The 16,923-nt window shown below is 49.1% G+C and overlaps 6 protein-coding genes across 6 annotated transcripts; 2 read left to right on the top strand and 4 right to left on the bottom strand.

The window, feature by feature from the left end:
• Positions 1–79: 79 nt before the first annotated feature.
• EDB91DRAFT_1064371 (uncharacterized protein) lies at positions 80–3,749 on the bottom strand (the record flags this gene model as incomplete). The annotated part of the gene is made up of 9 exons (XM_041314688.1): positions 80–313; positions 422–1,012; positions 1,427–1,528; positions 1,628–1,759; positions 2,022–2,086; positions 2,193–2,322; positions 2,932–3,028; positions 3,085–3,593; positions 3,666–3,749. 9 exons carry the CDS (start codon positions 3,747–3,749, stop codon positions 80–82), a joined length of 1,944 nt encoding a protein of 647 aa, XP_041169342.1.
• Positions 3,750–3,931: 182 nt separating this feature from the next.
• EDB91DRAFT_245659 (uncharacterized protein) lies at positions 3,932–4,621 on the top strand. The gene is made up of 4 exons (XM_041326587.1): positions 3,932–3,957; positions 4,007–4,284; positions 4,340–4,432; positions 4,488–4,621. The coding sequence occupies exons 2-4, from the start codon at positions 4,162–4,164 to the stop codon at positions 4,527–4,529; spliced, it is 258 nt and encodes an 85-aa protein (XP_041169341.1). The 5' UTR covers positions 3,932–3,957; positions 4,007–4,161; the 3' UTR covers positions 4,530–4,621.
• A 624-nt stretch (positions 4,622–5,245) lies between these two features.
• On the top strand, positions 5,246–7,915 carry EDB91DRAFT_1176212 (uncharacterized protein). Its single transcript, XM_041320378.1, has 11 exons — positions 5,246–5,516; positions 5,571–5,735; positions 5,786–5,938; positions 5,990–6,522; positions 6,570–6,623; positions 6,683–6,863; positions 6,920–7,010; positions 7,061–7,167; positions 7,219–7,423; positions 7,479–7,623; positions 7,676–7,915. The coding sequence occupies exons 2-11, from the start codon at positions 5,602–5,604 to the stop codon at positions 7,906–7,908; spliced, it is 1,836 nt and encodes a 611-aa protein (XP_041169340.1). The 5' UTR covers positions 5,246–5,516; positions 5,571–5,601; the 3' UTR covers positions 7,909–7,915.
• Positions 7,916–10,568: 2,653 nt separating this feature from the next.
• EDB91DRAFT_1088427 (uncharacterized protein) lies at positions 10,569–11,695 on the bottom strand (the record flags this gene model as incomplete). The annotated part of the gene is made up of 4 exons (XM_041316427.1): positions 10,569–10,856; positions 11,266–11,404; positions 11,459–11,533; positions 11,592–11,695. 4 exons carry the CDS (start codon positions 11,693–11,695, stop codon positions 10,569–10,571), a joined length of 606 nt encoding a protein of 201 aa, XP_041169339.1.
• Positions 11,696–12,341: 646 nt separating this feature from the next.
• EDB91DRAFT_1256487 (uncharacterized protein) lies at positions 12,342–14,779 on the bottom strand (the record flags this gene model as incomplete). The annotated part of the gene is made up of 10 exons (XM_041324170.1): positions 12,342–13,040; positions 13,098–13,301; positions 13,351–13,404; positions 13,434–13,597; positions 13,654–13,815; positions 13,866–13,966; positions 14,038–14,166; positions 14,222–14,335; positions 14,388–14,611; positions 14,654–14,779. 10 exons carry the CDS (start codon positions 14,777–14,779, stop codon positions 12,342–12,344), a joined length of 1,977 nt encoding a protein of 658 aa, XP_041169338.1.
• A 514-nt stretch (positions 14,780–15,293) lies between these two features.
• On the bottom strand, positions 15,294–16,910 carry EDB91DRAFT_1256486 (uncharacterized protein; the record flags this gene model as incomplete). The annotated part of the gene is made up of 6 exons (XM_041324169.1): positions 15,294–15,642; positions 15,691–15,824; positions 15,876–16,292; positions 16,345–16,539; positions 16,598–16,669; positions 16,731–16,910. 6 exons carry the CDS (start codon positions 16,908–16,910, stop codon positions 15,294–15,296), a joined length of 1,347 nt encoding a protein of 448 aa, XP_041169337.1.
• Positions 16,911–16,923: the final 13 nt, after the last annotated feature.

Genomic DNA, 16,923 nt, shown 5'->3' with positions numbered 1-16,923 from the left:
GCACGAGTTGCATATCACAATCGTCACTTTGATAGCTTCTATATAACAAACATCCATCCGCACCCTCGCTCCAGTAATATCATTCATACCTCAAAATAAAAATCTTACCATCACTCACACTCAAAATCACAGCGCCCTGGCTCTGATCAATATTGATCGTCTCAACAACATCCAAGTCCAACTCCTCCGGAATCTCGAGCGTGCGTACTACCGCCTCTTCAGTCCGCCCTCGGCGGCCATACACAGGCGGGAAGGTGACGAAGCGCAGACATTTTGGGACCCGCCGCCGTGGGTGTGGGTGCGAGTGGTCGTCCTCGAGATGGGCAAAGTGCGCGTGAAGTTGCGTATCTGGCTCTGCATTTGGTTGAACATCATCTGAGTCGTATGCGTCAGGAGAATTGCTTTTGGCGCGGGCGTGGACATCAAGGTCGGGAGGGACAACAGGGGCAGCACACTCCACCCATACTGCGTGCCCAAAATCAACAGCCACGAGGGGTCGCGGCCGGTCGCCAGTGTCTTCATCGTCGTCTCCTTCTTCGAGCACGCAGACGACTTCAAACGGCGTGCTGACGTACCATAGATGGAGCATATCGTCATCGTTCGCCTGCGTGGAACAAGATGAACTGCTTGTGCTCGCTTTTCCTACAATAGGTAGTGTCTCAGGAGCTATGGGGACCTTGAAGTAATGCTGCGCGAGCACAAAACGCGTGCGGTGTGTCTCAGGATCGTGTGCTGCAAGGAGGACAACCGTGCAGCTTCCAGCCGCGGGACGCCAGGGAGGGTTGGGCCACCATTGCCGCACAAAGTGTGCAGACTCGGGGTACCACGGAGGGAATGGATAAGGGTTTGTAAACGATTCAGATGTTGTCGGAGCGACTGCGCCCTCAGTGGACTGCTGAGGTCCGGGAGTGGTTGGAGTGGTAGATTGAGAAGATGATGCATCTTCGTCATTTTGCGGCGCAGGTTCGGGGTTAGTACTGGGTTCGCTTGAGGAAGAAGTCCCTGCATTGACCTCATCCTCGACCCTTACTTCATCGGCATCCTCGCCACCTTGTGAGCCACTGGGTTCGTCTGCGTTACTATCATTTCCTGATTCTTCATCTTCGAAACGTGCACGCCTTTCGCCTCTCCTCTTCGTAGTCAAAGGCTTCTCTTCTCTACCTTCATGAGCATCTTCAAGTTCTTCATCTTCATCATCCGGTGGCTCATCTTCGTCCACAGGTTCTTCATCATGACTAACAGACTGCTCGTCCTCAGATTGAGGTACTATTGAGGATACCTCAGTGGCGCCGGTCGGTTCTTCCTCACTAACGGGCTCAATACCATCCTCAGTCTGTCCTTGATCTTCTTCTTCCGCCGCACCCGTTTCATCAGCCTCGTCAGCGTCTTCTTCATTTTCATCACCTGCAGGCGGCGCACCAACCACCGCGCCTGAGCTTCCCGGTACAACAGGAAACACAAATTTCTTTGAAATGCTCCTAGTCGGCGTGAGCCTCGCACATATCGTCGGGAGCTTATTCCACAAGTTCTTCAGCGATTCCGGTACGTCCTCGCCGTCGCCCGTGTTCTCCTGTTGTACGCCCTCTTCCGCTTGAGGTGGCGTTTGCGCGTGAGCCGGTAGAGACACGGCGCAGCGGGGACGGCCGTATGTTCTGAGCACCTCGAGTGGGTAAAAGTGCTGGTAGGCGGCATCGGCTTCTTCGCTGTGGATTACGATTTGGTCTTCGTGGAGGATACAGGACCAATTCGAGGAGATGAGCTGTAGAAGGAGGTTAGCAGGTGATAATGTTATATGGTAAATACAATAAGGTAATGATATGCGTGTTGTTGGAGTCGCCATATCCGTAAAAATGCCAAATCAGTTGCGCCACATGGCATTTTGGTGACTATATGCGACCAAAACCATCGTGTGCGCACACAAAATCAGAGTACCGACACCAACCCCATGTGAACGGGGTCTTGAATTATGGACGGATTGGTGCAAAGACGAAGGAAACGTAATAACCACAAGGAACACTCACGCATCCAACACCAGTATCCACAAACACATAGTCTTCTTTCGCCCAATCAAGGAGTACATACAACCCTATCATAAAAGCAGTCAGCACGCAGCTCCAAATGAATGACAGTAATCAGTGACATCTGCTTAGGGTACCCGGGTTCCCGATGCCGAAGGAGTAAGATAGACTCACCAATGGTATTGCTACTCGCAATCCACACAAAAGCGCTCAGCAAGCGACGTGGCGGGTCGAGGAGGAACACGTTCATGATGACGCCTGTGGTGTGGAAACTCGTGAGAGTGCCGAAAACTGGTCGTGCCGACTCTGGAATTGGAATATTCACTGGGGCCGGAGGCGGAGGTGGATCTGTCAGAATACAATATTTATTGGCACATCAACAAACAAACAAAAGGAATAAACGCTCACCAAAATGCATAGGGAGTGGGATGTATCTCTCCCAAGAGGGAGTCGCAGGCGCACTGCGGATAAACATCGCTCGGAGTGAGGGATGACAGAAGACAGGTCCCTGGTACGGATCCCCAGCACCTCCATCGCCTCTGATTCCAACTGTATTCGCTTGATTGGAGGGAATTCCATTTAACTGTGGGGGATCGCTGCATTCTGCGGAATCAGGCGGTAGGATTGCATTGATCGCCATCGGGGAACATTGGGCACTGGATGTAGCGCTTGATGGGCCAAAGCTGCCGGAGTTAAGCAGAGAGGAATCTTGTGGTGATGGAGTTTGAGAACTGGGAGGTGAAGGGGTGGGGGTGGGAGGTTGATCGTAGATGGGAATCGAGGGGGGCGGATCTTGCGCGGGTGATGGGACTCTAGGAGTTACTGTGATCGGGGAGTCTCCTTCACGTTGTTGGGGTTGGGGTTCAACAGCACTGGCATAGTGATCGAGGTGAGAAAGAATGGGAGATTGGACGTAGAGTTGTGCCTGATTTATTTCGTCGTAATCGTCGAGTTCTTGAGGGAAGAATAATCGCATGAGCATGAACTCCATGACGCGGTCATCGTGGTATCTGGGGAAGGTATGTCAATTCGATCAGGATATTGAAGAAAATTGAAAACTAGCAACCCCTTGAGAACCCTAGCCATGGTGAAATATACGGTGCGCTCTTCGAATTCGACACGACATTTCCATAGCTCCCATTTCTCCTCATCGTCCTCATCCTCGTCGTCGGCGCCTTCACTGGAGCCTGCCAAGGACCTCGGATCCCACTCAGCAAGGCAGATATCCCTCCTCACATCCCAGCACAAGACACGGCCGCTCTTAGTCGCACAGAGTGTGTAGCTGCTGGTGATGGGGGATAGCCAATCGATCTCCTCATGGGAAGGTACGCTGATGGTGATGTACCACTGGTTTCCATAGTACGGATTTGGGCGAGCAGGTCGAGGGGCACGGATCGCCCATGCCTTCTCTAGACCTCGGGCACGGTCGACGGCAGCAATGAGGGCGGGTGTAGAGAGATCTGAGAGGCGCTGGAAGGCGTGGAGAGGAAGGGGTCTGGATCTAGCGAGTAAGTCGTGGGCTAGTTGGCGATACACGGGCCGCGTAAGTGTGAACAAACGCAAGGATTTACAGGTCTAAATAATTAAAAAGATTAAGTCACATCGGTAAGATCATGTCGAGTCAGGTTGAAAAGACAAAGAACTGACCGCTTGAAGATTGTGCACATCATCGATGTCAAGATCCTGGGCGATATTGAACAGAAGATCGTACGGCAAGAACTGTAACGACATGGACCAATACAAGATACAGCCAAATGATGGGAAATCACCTACAACGCGTTATCCATCCTAGTAATAGATCACGTGGTTACAACCCCTTGCTCCTAGAAGTTGTACTGGCCTCCCCATGCTTGTGTACCCATGTCTCCGCTGAGTACACGGTGCTAGCTGGGTAAATTACAGCACAAGGGCTCGTGCCGGATGACCGCACAATTCTAATGTACGTCAACTAATCGAATTTACTCGGTGTGCACTAACACTAGCGTCAGTACTAAGTACTAGTAGTGGCTTGCTTTACCGACAGTTATGCTAACTAAATGGCGATGATGGGTGCCATGGTCTATTACATACCAGTGTATACAGAAAACTATAAAACCACGACCTCCCATCCTCTCACCTTCCAGTGTCCAACCACCTCACCATAATGTTCATCCGCTTCACACCAGTCGTCTGTGCCATCCTTGCCCTTGCTGGCGTCACAACTGCGTCTACAGACTCAGCCTGTCAGAAGGGTGCCACGCTCGAGTGCTGCAAGACAGCTGGAGATGTAGGTCGACACTGTTCTGCATCGTATTATCGTGCTCATTGGTGCCCTGTTATAGACCAACAGTGGCTGGCAAGGTTCAGACTGCACCGAGGTTAGCTCTACGAGTAAATGCGACTCGAAGCATACCGCTCTCTGCTGCTATGATATCGTAAGCATCCTGTCATTTCCAAGAGTATGGTCACTACTGACTTGTACATCTACAGAAGGGATCCTCTGCTGGAACGTGCTACGAGGCGTCGTCTTGAGATATGTGATGCATGGGTGCGTGGCGATGTGAAGGTGGTTGCTCAGCTTTAAATACCTTCGCATGATGTTTCTTGGAAGGCGGGCCAATTGCTTATTATTACAAGTTTTCCCGTGCAGTGGTCAATCAATGAAAGGAAACGCGAACAGCCAGAGAAATATGTTACTTCTCAGATGAAATATCATCAACGTACCAGACGGAACTTTTGTAATGCGTCAGCAGCATTTAAATCGGACCCATATTCACGCGATGATTTCAGCGACTGTCGCATGTCCGTTCCCAACGAACTCCGAGTCGCAACAGTTTTAGTGTAGCACCATATAAACACTACACATTCAGCACGTCCCACAGGTCCGAGTAAGGTGCACTCTGATGCAATGTCAAATTGACGGCCGCTAGCGATGATGTGGTTTAGACCTGAATCACCAGTGACCGTGGTGTTACTATTAACAAAGGTGAAGAGGAGCGAGACAACTTGCCATTAACTAGCGGCCAGACTTCAAGTGACTTCAACGCTGAATCGAAGGTGTGATGCTGTGAAGAAACATGATTTAGGGCAGGCAAGTTCGTGTTCAGTATCACTCGCGTACTATATACACATTCAAAATTACAACAAATTGAAGGAAGGAAAGTCAGCGTCAGTCATGATCATGAAGGGAGGTCTCACGCATCAATCCAAATATTCATGGAACCGCAGGTGACAACAAGTGCTGAGATGTCGAATGTACTGGCCAAGGTTGCATGAAGCTTCGATCTTCCGAAGAAGCCGCTACATACATATTCTATAAGATCCGAACTCAGATTGTCACAGTAAGCTCTACGTGAACATGGGCGTAGGGTCTCGTCAGCACTCTCACCTTCTTGGGAGGATCTGCTCTGTTCAGAAAAGGGTCATAGGCAGTGCACAACATGTGTTTGAACACCATCACATCCTTGCTCTATCCCAGTGTATGCAATGACAACACGAGGCGTACACGCCTCAACCCTGGTATGTGACCTTTAAAATGCAACGCACGCCCCTTGACATATAACCTTCGACCAGAAAGCGAGTGACCAACCTTCAGATTTCTAATATGCTTCCACGGGAACCGTACAAAGGCTTGACGCGAAAGCTAGTGCTTGCATTCGATGTCGGTACCACATTCAGTGGTGTCTCGTATTGTATCCTAGACCCGGGGGAAGTGCCCGTAATCAGAGGGGTGGCAAGGTCAGTAGGCCGCTCCATCAGCATATCTCTTGCTCATGGTGTGGTCGCAGATATCCTGCGCAAGAGCATGTTGGAGGCGACTCCAAAATACCATCAATTATCTACTATGATCTGCAGGGAGACGTCCGCGCCGTGGGTGCCGAGGCTTTACAAGAGCACATAATTGAACAGGCAGAAGATGAGGGATGGGTGAGGCTTGAATGGTTTGTCTAGCGTCGAGGATGAAGTGCAGGCTGTATGTTAATCTTAGTCAGGTGGAAACTTCATCTTCGCGCCAAGCGTCTGGCATCGTCTCACATACGGGAAGACGACATACCACCTCTTCCACACGGCAAATCCGCAGTACAGGTCCTCGCCGACTTCATGCGCTACCTTTTCCAGTGCGCTCAGACTTACATTCAAGAATCACATTTGAGTCTTTGGAGATCGGTCGAGAACTCCATTGAGTTCGTACTTACACACCCGAACGGTTGGGAAGGCGCGCAACAACAACAGATTAGACGCGCCGTCGAGCTCGCTGGTCTCATTCCATCTGACCAGGAACAATCTCACGTGCACCTCTTGACTGAAGGCGAAGCGAGTCTTCATTTCTGTGTTACCAACGTGATTGCATCGGATGCATTCTCTAAAACCCCTATAGCTGTGTCAGATTACCCCGACGAAGAGGAAAACCAATCTGACAGCCAAGGAGTCGTTGTTGTTGATGCTGGAGGCGGAACCATCGATCTCAGCGCCTACTCCATGAAGTTATCCCCGACCTCGTTCGAGGAGATTGCCCCAGCTGAATGTCAGTCCCGCTTTCACTGTGACGTTCTCCTGCTGAAGTCCATTCAGGTTGCCTGCAAGGCTCAGTCTTTGTTACCCGTCGCGCTCATACTCTGTTACGAAGTCCGTGAATGAATCGACCATGCAGGCAACCAAAAACTGATGGCAACTTCTTTGTGCAGACAAACTTTCGGGCTCGAACTACTCCAGTCCTGAGATGATCGCACAAATGACGAGTATCTTCGACAAAAGCACGAAGCTTCGGTTCCGTAAGCCTGATGAACCATCTTACATCAAATTTGGCACCATCCGTGACAAGGATGCGAAGTACGACATTCGATCAGGGCAATTGAAATTGGTCGGGTTCGTCCATATTTTTTGGGATGCCTTCCTCCCAACACTTACGTTTTACCGTGCAGCCGGGACATCGCCGACTTATTTGAACCATCCATCAAAGCCATCATCGAGGCTTTCGAGCAGCAGATGCGTGCGGCTTCGACCCCAGTCAATGCGAGCATAATATTCCGCTTATATTGGCAGATTCTGACATCCTTGTGAAGTTCGTTTTCTTGGTCGGCGGTTTCGCCGCCAGCGACTGGTTGTTTGCGAAACTCCAGGAGTACTTTCAACCTCTCGGTATAAGCTTCTGTCGCCCAGATGCCCATGTGTAAGCTCTGAAATACCAAAGTGACTACTTCTACTCATCAGATGACCACAGCAATAAGGCTGTTGCTGATGGAGCAGTTTCGTTCTACATTGACCACCTAGTGTCGTCTCGAGTTGCACGAGCCACTTATGGCATCGAATGCAACTCTCCATACAACTCTCAGGATCCTGAGCACTCGGCCCGACAACACACAAGCTTCATCGATGCTTCCGGTAAACCGTGTATCCCCAATAGGTTTCAGAGTATTTTGCTGAAGGTGAATAAAGCATTCTACTCATTCGGTATATGCCGACCTCAGATCTGTCTTATAGGGGACTCAAGTATCTGAGCTGCGCGAATTCCGGAAGTCCTTTTATATTGTCCTAAAATCACTCGCTGCATGCACGAGTCACAGCACGGACATAATGTGCTACAATGGTGCCCTCCAGGAGCCGCAGTGGTTAGACGTTGAACGGTGTATGAGCCATTCACTGCTCGAGCACACTCATGCTGACTTCATCTAATTCAGCCTCATTCTCCACGCTGTGCACGATTCATGCCGACCTCCAGGAACTAGCCCAAACACTTCGTCCCCAAAAATCGTTTCTAGATCGTTCGAAGTATTATAAGATTGAATTCGACGTCATCATTCTATTCGGTCACACAGAGCTGAAAGCACAGATCAGTTGGAAGGATAAGGTTCGCGTCTCGCTCTTGTTGATCCATTTCCTCGCTGATCGAGAACGTTGTAAAGGGTGTTGAAATGCGGTAAGCCCAACTCACAGTTTTATGATTGAACTTCGTCGCCTTAATCGGATATAGGGGCCCAGCAAGTATAGTCTATGACGAGTAGTGTCAGGATCGAACTGAAGCTCTTTGCACATGCTGCAGCTGCAGGAGCGTGTTATGGTTGTATAGGACAGTCAGGCCATCATCTATATCCATGTTACCTCATTATCGAGCCGCGTATACACGGAGTCTGGGCAGCACAAATCGAGTATCCGTCGCAGCCTTCAAAGTAGCTTCTTCGGCCTTTGCTGAGCCTGTCTACGGTATTGACCGCATCCATGTATTCTAAACTTCTCCAAGACGGGAATGGAGATGGTTTCCACTCGAACTGATCCAGAGCCCCGCCTCTTGATACGGGCGAGGTTGATGGAATCCATGTGTGATCAGGTTACTAGTTTAACTGCTATGAGTGCTGGTGAGCGCAATCCCGCTTTAAACATGCGTACCCCGAAATATTTTCTGTCCCCTACCAAAGACTAGAGTTAATATATTTCTTGTACTAGCTCCATCCTCTCATGGCTGCGACACTTCAGACTTCCTCACTGGTGCCTGCACACAAGACCCTGGGGGAGTAATGCATTAAAATGCACTAACTGCCAGTGTGAGATACAGCATAGCACTTGCAGCTGCTCCATTGTTCCCACTCGCATTTTTGGCCACCGGGAACTTCTCCACAACTCCCAAAACATCGCCCATTTTAGGTATTCTCCACAATATCAACCCTTCCCACACCTCCCTGGCTCACCACCACACCACAATTAGATACAGTCTGTATATAAGTAGCAGCTTAGATTGAATAGATATGATAGAACATATTAAACCGCTTTTTTGGTCTGTTGTTGCCCCAGTGCCTGTCACAGGGCCTCTGCAAGTGTGAAGCAATGGAAAACATATCAAAAACATATTTGCTTCTTCCCCCCCTTGATACGAGTCCAAGCCCATTGTGCCTTCGGCACAGGAAGCAAGCAGAGCACTTCATGCTCTGCTGGAGGCACCTTTGGTGCCTTGCCTCACTGTGTCTACATATTATATACTTTTGTTTTAGTTATGGGATGTTGCACAAACAGTGAGACTGAAGTTTGTGTCTTGCTATTGACTCATGCCCTTTGTTAAGACCGTGCTCAGGGGTAAAGCGGAGTCTGAGGGGCTTGGCTTCAGCTCGTATGCTGCGCCCCTTACTCAAGTACATGCCCCTAATTTCGGAATGTAGTCTGACACGAGTTCTATGAGTTCCGACAGGACATCGGAATGGGGGTCCTCTGAAGGAGGACTGACAGACTACTAGGTGAGTGTGGGAAAGTCGGGTGGGGGTTGTTCCGCCCGACAGGAGGGAGGCGGGAGACTACTGTGGTCGGAACCAACAGTAGGAGCGGAGCAGAAGGAACTGCTTGGATAAAGTCCGAAGCAGAGTGGAACTAAAGGGGTTGGATATACATAGGTACAGGGATCAAGTCCAATGTGCAGGAAGTTGGACAAGCAGAGGAACGGGGGAATGCGGGAATGGAGGAATGGGGAAACGGGGGAACGGAGGATTGGAGGGTGGCCGACCTAGGGAGTCAATCCCCTAGGCCGGCTAACAGGAGTTGACTAGGATCAGGCCCAAGTCAAAGAACAGAAGAGCAGGGCTTAGAAAAGGTAATATTCAGACTGAGTATCTACAGACAAATGCACATATGTTTATATACTCTAAGTGATGAGCATAGCATAGCAGAAGGCTATGTGCTGAGTGTACAGGATTACAATAGGATGACTGAGACATATGAGAATAAGGCTCGGGGAACAGTATGTACGCGACAGATCAGAATCACTAGGGTATAGGGATTACTGGTGATCCGAAAAGCGGAACTATGATACTAAATGGGGATAGGACCAGTTGAGTGGTTCCTAGTCTAGGAGTGGACCAGTGAGGCAGTCAGACGGACCAATAGTTGGGTGGGACAAGACGAGTAGAACTAAGCGGGTCGGAAAAGTGGAGGGAGTAGGAGTAGGATCAGGTGGACCAATAGGGCGGAGGAGCGGAAGCCCAGATAGGGTCGGATGGATGGGGTATGGTGTTGGAGGACATAGGGGTAGTGTCGGAAAAGCAGAACTGGGTCGGGCGGAGGTAGCAGGGCTAATCCTGCTGATGTGCACTTCATGCATTGTCAGGGAAGGAGGAATGGAGCAGATGGGGAAACAGGGGGTCGGACCAGGGGTGGGGATGTTCACAGGTGGTATTGGAGGTGCTTGGATCTGGTATATGACACCCTTCCTCCCAATTCTCCCGTCTCCCGTCTCCTGTCTCCCGTCTCCCGTCTCCCGTCTCCCATCTTCCGTCTCCCATCTCCCATCTCCCGTCTCCCGTCTCCCGTCTCCCGTCTCCCGTCTCCCGTCTCCCGTCTCCCGTCTCCCGTCTCCCGTCTCCCGTCTCCCGTCTCCCGTCTCCCGTCTCCCGTCTCCCGTCTCCCGTCTCCCGTCTCCCGTCTCCCGTCTCCCGTCTCCCGTCTCCCGTCTCCCGTCTCCCGTCTCCCGTCTCCCATCTCCTGTCCTCCCATCCTACTGCTCCAATAATGTCACATAACCCATTTAATACATCACTCCCATCCAATCAGAAAAATCAAATCATATTATAGGAACAACTCTAACACAAAAAACTATTCAGAAGGCTCCCAGTCAGGTGGAGGGCCCTCCTTGTATAGCTCAAACAAATGCTGACACTCCTCCTGACTTTTTCCCTTCCTCTGCTCAAAGATGTGCTTTTGCCGAGCATCCACCACCTCCCAACACTTTTGACGTTTGAGTGCCTCATCCAACTGAGAGCAGAACATATCCACATCCCTCACACCAATCTTGCAGTCATACTCAAGTTGCTCTTCCCACTGTACCCACCAGCCTTGCTCTCTAGAGAAGGGAAGGATCACCAACATGTTGTGGTTGTGTCTCTACTGTAGAACATGTGTCTAGCTGCATGTACTCCCAGGACCCCGAACCCTTGAGACCCCTGAACTCCACCTCCTGTTACTCTCTGCATTACTTTCCTAACCTCTATGCCTTCCTCATTCTAGCTCCTGTGTTCTCCTCCTGCTATCTCCTCTTCTGTGTAACCCCTGCAACGTGCACCCCACTACACCACCACATGATATCCTTTGCCAACTTTACCTTGGATCATTACAGGTCATGGAGTTGCTGATCCATGGCATTGCGATCCTCTCACTGAGTGGTGACCTTAGCATATGGGTCGTTGACTCATCTCCATTTGAGACGTGTCATGTGGCTCTGAAACCAGCAGCGATGGAGATCAGCAGACCAGTCAGTAACAGCAGGCACCGATGACTCAGAAGCAGCAGGTACTGAAGGAGTTGTGGAGGTGGGAGGCGGGGCCAGCATGTTGACAGGCTGGCGATAACATCGCTGCAGGTGGGCAGCAAAACTTGCATCAAAACCCTGCAGAAGCCTGGCATTCCAATCAACAGTAGGTCTTGGCTCCTGCCTTGCATCTACCATAAATACACAATCAGACAGACACAGAGAGAGAACAACTCACCTGGTGACATGGCCCAGAGTGTTGCATGATGTGGCTAAAAATGCACCAGAGCCAGCATCAGGTGCTGAGGAAGCACTGAGAATAGTTACTGTAAATTGTGTGATCAGACAAAAACAGATGCCAAAGAACTCACATGGTGATGTGACCCAGTGTGACAGGGAGCTCTGCATCATGTGATGCATCCAAAAATGCATCCAAACCATTGTTAGGTGCTGGGGAAGTGCTGGAAATGACCATGGTTGAGTGTTGAGGGCTGTCATATACCAGATCCAACCACTCTGACATATTGATATCCACTCCACCCAACCCCATATCCCTTCTGCCTTTGCCCCTTATCTGCTCTGCCTGTCTCCACTCGATCCAGTTGACTAGGGAAGCTGGCTTAATGAGCCAATATGTTATTGATAGGCCAGCCGCCCATGGCCTACATACTGCACAGACTGGCTGGCCCAATGGGCCAATATGTTATTGATAGGCCGGCCGCCCATGCTTCACATACTGCATGGACTGACTGGCCCAATGGGCCAATATGTTATCAGTAGCCCGGCCGGCCATGTCCTACATACTGCATAGACCGGGTGGCCCAAAGGCCCAAAAAGTGTTCAGTGGGGCGGCCGCCCCTGTTCTACATCCCATATAGGGCAGCTGGCCCACTAGGCCAATATAATACCAGTAGGTCGGCCGGCCATGGCCTACATGCTGCACAGACTGGCTGGCCAATAGTCCAATAAGGTATCAGTGGGTCGGTCATTCCATCTATGCATCCTGCTAAAGTATTGTCAGTGCTAACATCAATGTTACTCAAAAAGACATGAAAATTCAAGTGTATCTGACAACAAACTGCAAGAAGGGGATTCTAAGGTATTGTGCTAATGATGATGTCTCAGTTCTTAAACTTCTTTGAAGCTGCTCTGTCTCTGGTAGAGCGACAAGGAGGATCAGGAGGAGCAGATGTCTTCACCTTTTTCATGACTGAATCATCCACATCTGTTGCTGGGCGTTTACCCTTCCCTTTTCCTCCAGTGTTAGTACTGCTTGCCTTCTTTGATGTGGCAGCCCTCTGATCAGTCATCTGAGACGCCTCAGCCACCCTCTTCTCCTCAGCCACCCTCTTTTCCTCAGCCACCTTTGCCTGCTCTGCCTCCCTCCTCTCTTTCACCTGCCTTTTGTTCTCCAGGCGCCTCATGTGAACTTCTTCCCCCACTGTCATCTGCTTCTCATTACCATCTGGCAGCATTGCGTCCACCTTCACCTGGATTCTGATAATGGCCTCTTCAACCTTGTCCCCCACCTCGAAGCCAAGGATGGAGTCGCCCAAATATTGAGGCACATCATCTCCAGCCTCATCTGCTTCATACTCCTGAGCGCGGCAACACTCACGAATGAGGAGTCCAAGGCCCAGGACAACAATCATACCCAAACTACAAGATTTGATGACATAGTTGCCTAGTTCCTCCAAAGCGACAGAGGAAGCCTGAATATCACTGTGCATATTTTGAGGTAGATATGCCTCAGACCACGTCCAAGATGCCCAGACAGGCAGATGTTGCTTCCTAGCCTTGCCCTTAGGATCAGGAGTTTGCTTTCAAAAATAGTCAATTTTAATGCTGTTATCACAAATGTAGTGAATTATACATACTGTCTTGGAGAGTTTTTGAACTGTGGCCAACAGACGAGAATATGTTGGGAGGGTAGAGAGGGATTGAAGATAACACGACTGTGTCACCACCCATATGGAATTCAGGCAGGAATCGGAAAGAGATGGGGTGTGGCTTTCCAAGTCATCCTCTTCGTCAGAAGAACCATTGGCTTGGGGGGCCTTCTTCAGTACCCTCGTCCTCATCTGATGATACTTCGACATATTTTGGGTTCTTCCTTGATTTTTTACTTACATCCCCCTTCTTAGCCAGTGAATCATAGAAGTCGCCTTTCTTATACCCAATGAACTGGACAATTGGTTCATTATGGTTAGCACAATATTTCCAAAGTGAAAAATCATACTGATGGCTTCCTTCTGCAGGTGAGAAGGATCCTTGATGACGACATTTCGAGGAATACAGTCCATGTCAAGGTAATGGTCTGGATCTTGGGTAATATGACCCCAGGGGACTGCAGCCCTAGGGTTGTTTGAGATGACCGCTGTTGAATGTAAGCGGTCAGAAAAATACAGTACTTCGAAAATAGAAATGAATCACCATAAGCCTTTTGAAATACCTTTCGTACGACCTTCTGCTGGTTCTTGAGCATGAGAGATTCAAAGCCTGTCGGTAGGTAAGGATAGCCCTCATTGTCTACCTCCACTGTTAAATCGGGCAACTTCTCATCTTCCTCGTCAGATTGGTCCTCAGGTTCTAAGCCTGTTGCTAGATCATTAGCAATTAAATAATACCTGTATCCAAGACTTTACTATACTCGGCTTCATTCAGCCAGTCAGCAAGTCGGTCTTGGACTCTCCAGCCCATTTTCTTGTTGTCTTTGGTAGCCAGAGTAAAGGTTTTCTTCGCCTTCCTGGGACAGGATTCCCAACTAAACCAATAGATTGTCAATGGTAATGTCAATGGGAAAAAAATAACACTGACATGGTTGTTCCAGGCATTTTCCCCTCCCCTCGATCATGAGCTACGAGCATCACAACATGTAAACCCATGGTTCTTCCTGCCATCTTTATGAAGTCCTCCATGATTTTCTTCTGGTGTCGGCTGCGGTATCTGTAGATACACATGAGTTTTTCCTAAATATAGCAATGTAGTGTTAAAAAAATACCTGTCCTTGGCGTCGGAAAGAGCACCTTCCTGGTTCCACTTTTCTGCCACAAGTCTGAGCTCCTCATGTACATCTGGTGACAGGGCATTGCACCAGGACCAGACCAGCTTTGTCCTTGTCCCCATGGACCTTAGGTCAGAGGTGTCCACAGTGCTTCTTGTCATACTCCCCAATTTCTTCTTTGAACAAACTTCTGTGTGACATCAAAAGGAGAGAATTCAGTCTTGAATGCTGCAGCATCCAGAGGCTTGTCATCCTGACGGCCTTGACCATATCTACAGTGATGATGCCTGCACCAGATGTGAGTTTATGAGCTCCCTCGATGATTTTTTGCTCGAGATCGCGGTCCTCGTCATCCTCCAGAAAATGCAAGTAATATGTATGGATAGCCTATAAAATTAGATTAATATAGACAAGAGACTGGAAGCTCACCTTCCGAATGTTATTGCCTGGAAGCATAGTCGAAGCATCCTTGGCCTGGTCACTTTCAAGTATGGCATCTTTGATGCTTTTGAGGATTTTTGCCCTCTCAGCAGGGGTTTCCTTTAGCTGAAACATAGGAAATCTTGTGCTCATCCAAAACAGCCTTGAATACATGTGTCCAGTCAGCCATTGTATGCAAAAATCTTGAGAATGGAGGCCGGTATAAGTTTGCAGAATGTGTAACCAGTACCAACTCACTTGACAACAGATCAACAAACCATGTCACATGATCAAAACACGGTCACATGCTCATCAGGTGACTATCTTAAGGTCACATGATTCAAATAACCAGCACAAAATCACCCAAGTATAAATCTGACCGACTCACAAATTCAATGACATTAGCCTTATATACTAAATCTCAAGATTCAGACACCAAACAAATGATTACTCAAACTCAGAACAATGATAACATGAAGCAAAGTACAAAGTAAGACAGATATTCAAGAAAAATATGTAAATCAAGCCAACTGTGTCTCTAATGGAATATCCAACCAAGTACTACCATTCTTCCCTACCAGAATAAAGTACTGTGGACCCCGGTGGCTGAGAGAATGTATGGCTTACATTGCAAGAGTCATTTTTGCACTCAAAAAATATAAGCCTTGTCCTTGCTGCCTTTGACATAGGCGGACCTCCAAGAATTAGCCCAACCACACCCACTGCATTGGATAGGCAGGTGGTGGCCCCAAGGACGGAACTCCACATTAGCCCATGCAAACCTAGAGCAAGTGAGGGCGCCCTCCTTGACAGGTGTCAGCAGATAAATGTCAGAGTGGCGACCAAGGTCACAGGCTTGTGTAAGCATATCCTTGAATGCTAAACGAAGTGGGCAACGTCCAATGAGAACCCTCTCTGTGAACGCAATGAGCAAGTGTGAGGCGAAAGAGGGCTGAAACCGAGGAGCATTGAATGTGATGGTACCAGTTAATTTGTGTCTGTAGGAACATTAGATAATGTCAAATAAACGGAAAAAAAAAACTCACCGGACAACAGCCTCTTGCAAGCCATGGAATGAGTCCAAGTTGGTGACAAGGTGGCCACAACAGAACATCCAGAGGTAGGATTCCTGGACGGCATCAATGAGAGTTTTCCAGGGTTGGAGAATTATTTCCAAGAACTGTAAAAAGGGTCACTTATTGGCGCACTATGAAAGAAAAAAAAAACTCACATCATTGACCGGAGTGCTGATATAGCCCTCTGAGGCATCATCCTCATACCCAGTAAAAGGGTCTCCAAAATCCTCATCAGTGTGAGTAGAGACGCCAATCACAACACGCTCCCAGACAAAGGACTTCTTCAAACCTTTCATTATCTTCTGGATGTTGCTGCAGTAGGCGGGAAGCTTGGCATCAGTGCCAATGTCATAGTAGACGTTGAGATACTGGATGTGGTCGCCAGTATAGTAGGGCTTGAGGAAGGAATGAGCAAACTCCATAGGGCTACCAGCCACTGTGAAGTTGACGAGGATGAGGTGAATGAAAATGACTGTGGCCGCCGAAATTTCGGCTCGCTCAGACACCTCAAGTGCGCCATTGATGGGTAAGAACCTGTCCAAGACCGGAAGGTGGTTGGCGTTATAGAAACCCTGTTATCAATGAGGGGTGAACAAAAAAATAAAATAAAATCAAAAAACTCACAAAGTATGCGCCACCTTGTTCCATCTTGATGTGGCAACAAATGCACCGGAAAGAGATGTTGTCCTGCAGGACTGTGGTCTCTAAGTCAGGCGGCAGCTGCAGGCAGAGCCTGCACACAACTCTGGGACACAGAGCGCACATGAAGAGAGTATTCTCTTCATAGCGCCCTGCACCATCCCTGCAGACTATGCAATACTAAAAGGAAGAAAGATAAAGCACATTAGTAACTAGATTAGTGAGAAAATGGACGCACCTCATTGTGAACACTTGTATTTGCCAAGTCCCCACCTCCCATAGGCAAGGTGGCCTTGGCAGCGGTCAAAGCCTTCAGAAGAGAGAAAGATAAAGTGAATCAGCAAATACAAGACAGAAAAAGTAAGACGCACCTTATAATGAGCATCTCTCTTCTCAATGTCCCCACCTCCCACAGGCTTGACCTTGGAGGCGGTCAAAGCCTTCCTTCTCCGGCTATCCACTCCAGAAGTCCGGGTGCTTGAGATGTTGAGGAGGACGCGTGGGGCTGAGGCGCCAGTGGATTTCTTGGCGGTGTTCTTGGTGCGGACCATAGTGGGTGACAAG

The sequence above is a fragment of the Suillus paluster genome (assembly GCF_016628075.1).
Source record: "Suillus paluster strain FC165 chromosome Unknown EDB91scaffold_195, whole genome shotgun sequence".
Taxonomy (NCBI): Eukaryota; Fungi; Basidiomycota; class Agaricomycetes; order Boletales; family Suillaceae; genus Suillus; species Suillus paluster.
This window is presented reverse-complemented; position numbering and strand designations above follow the sequence as displayed.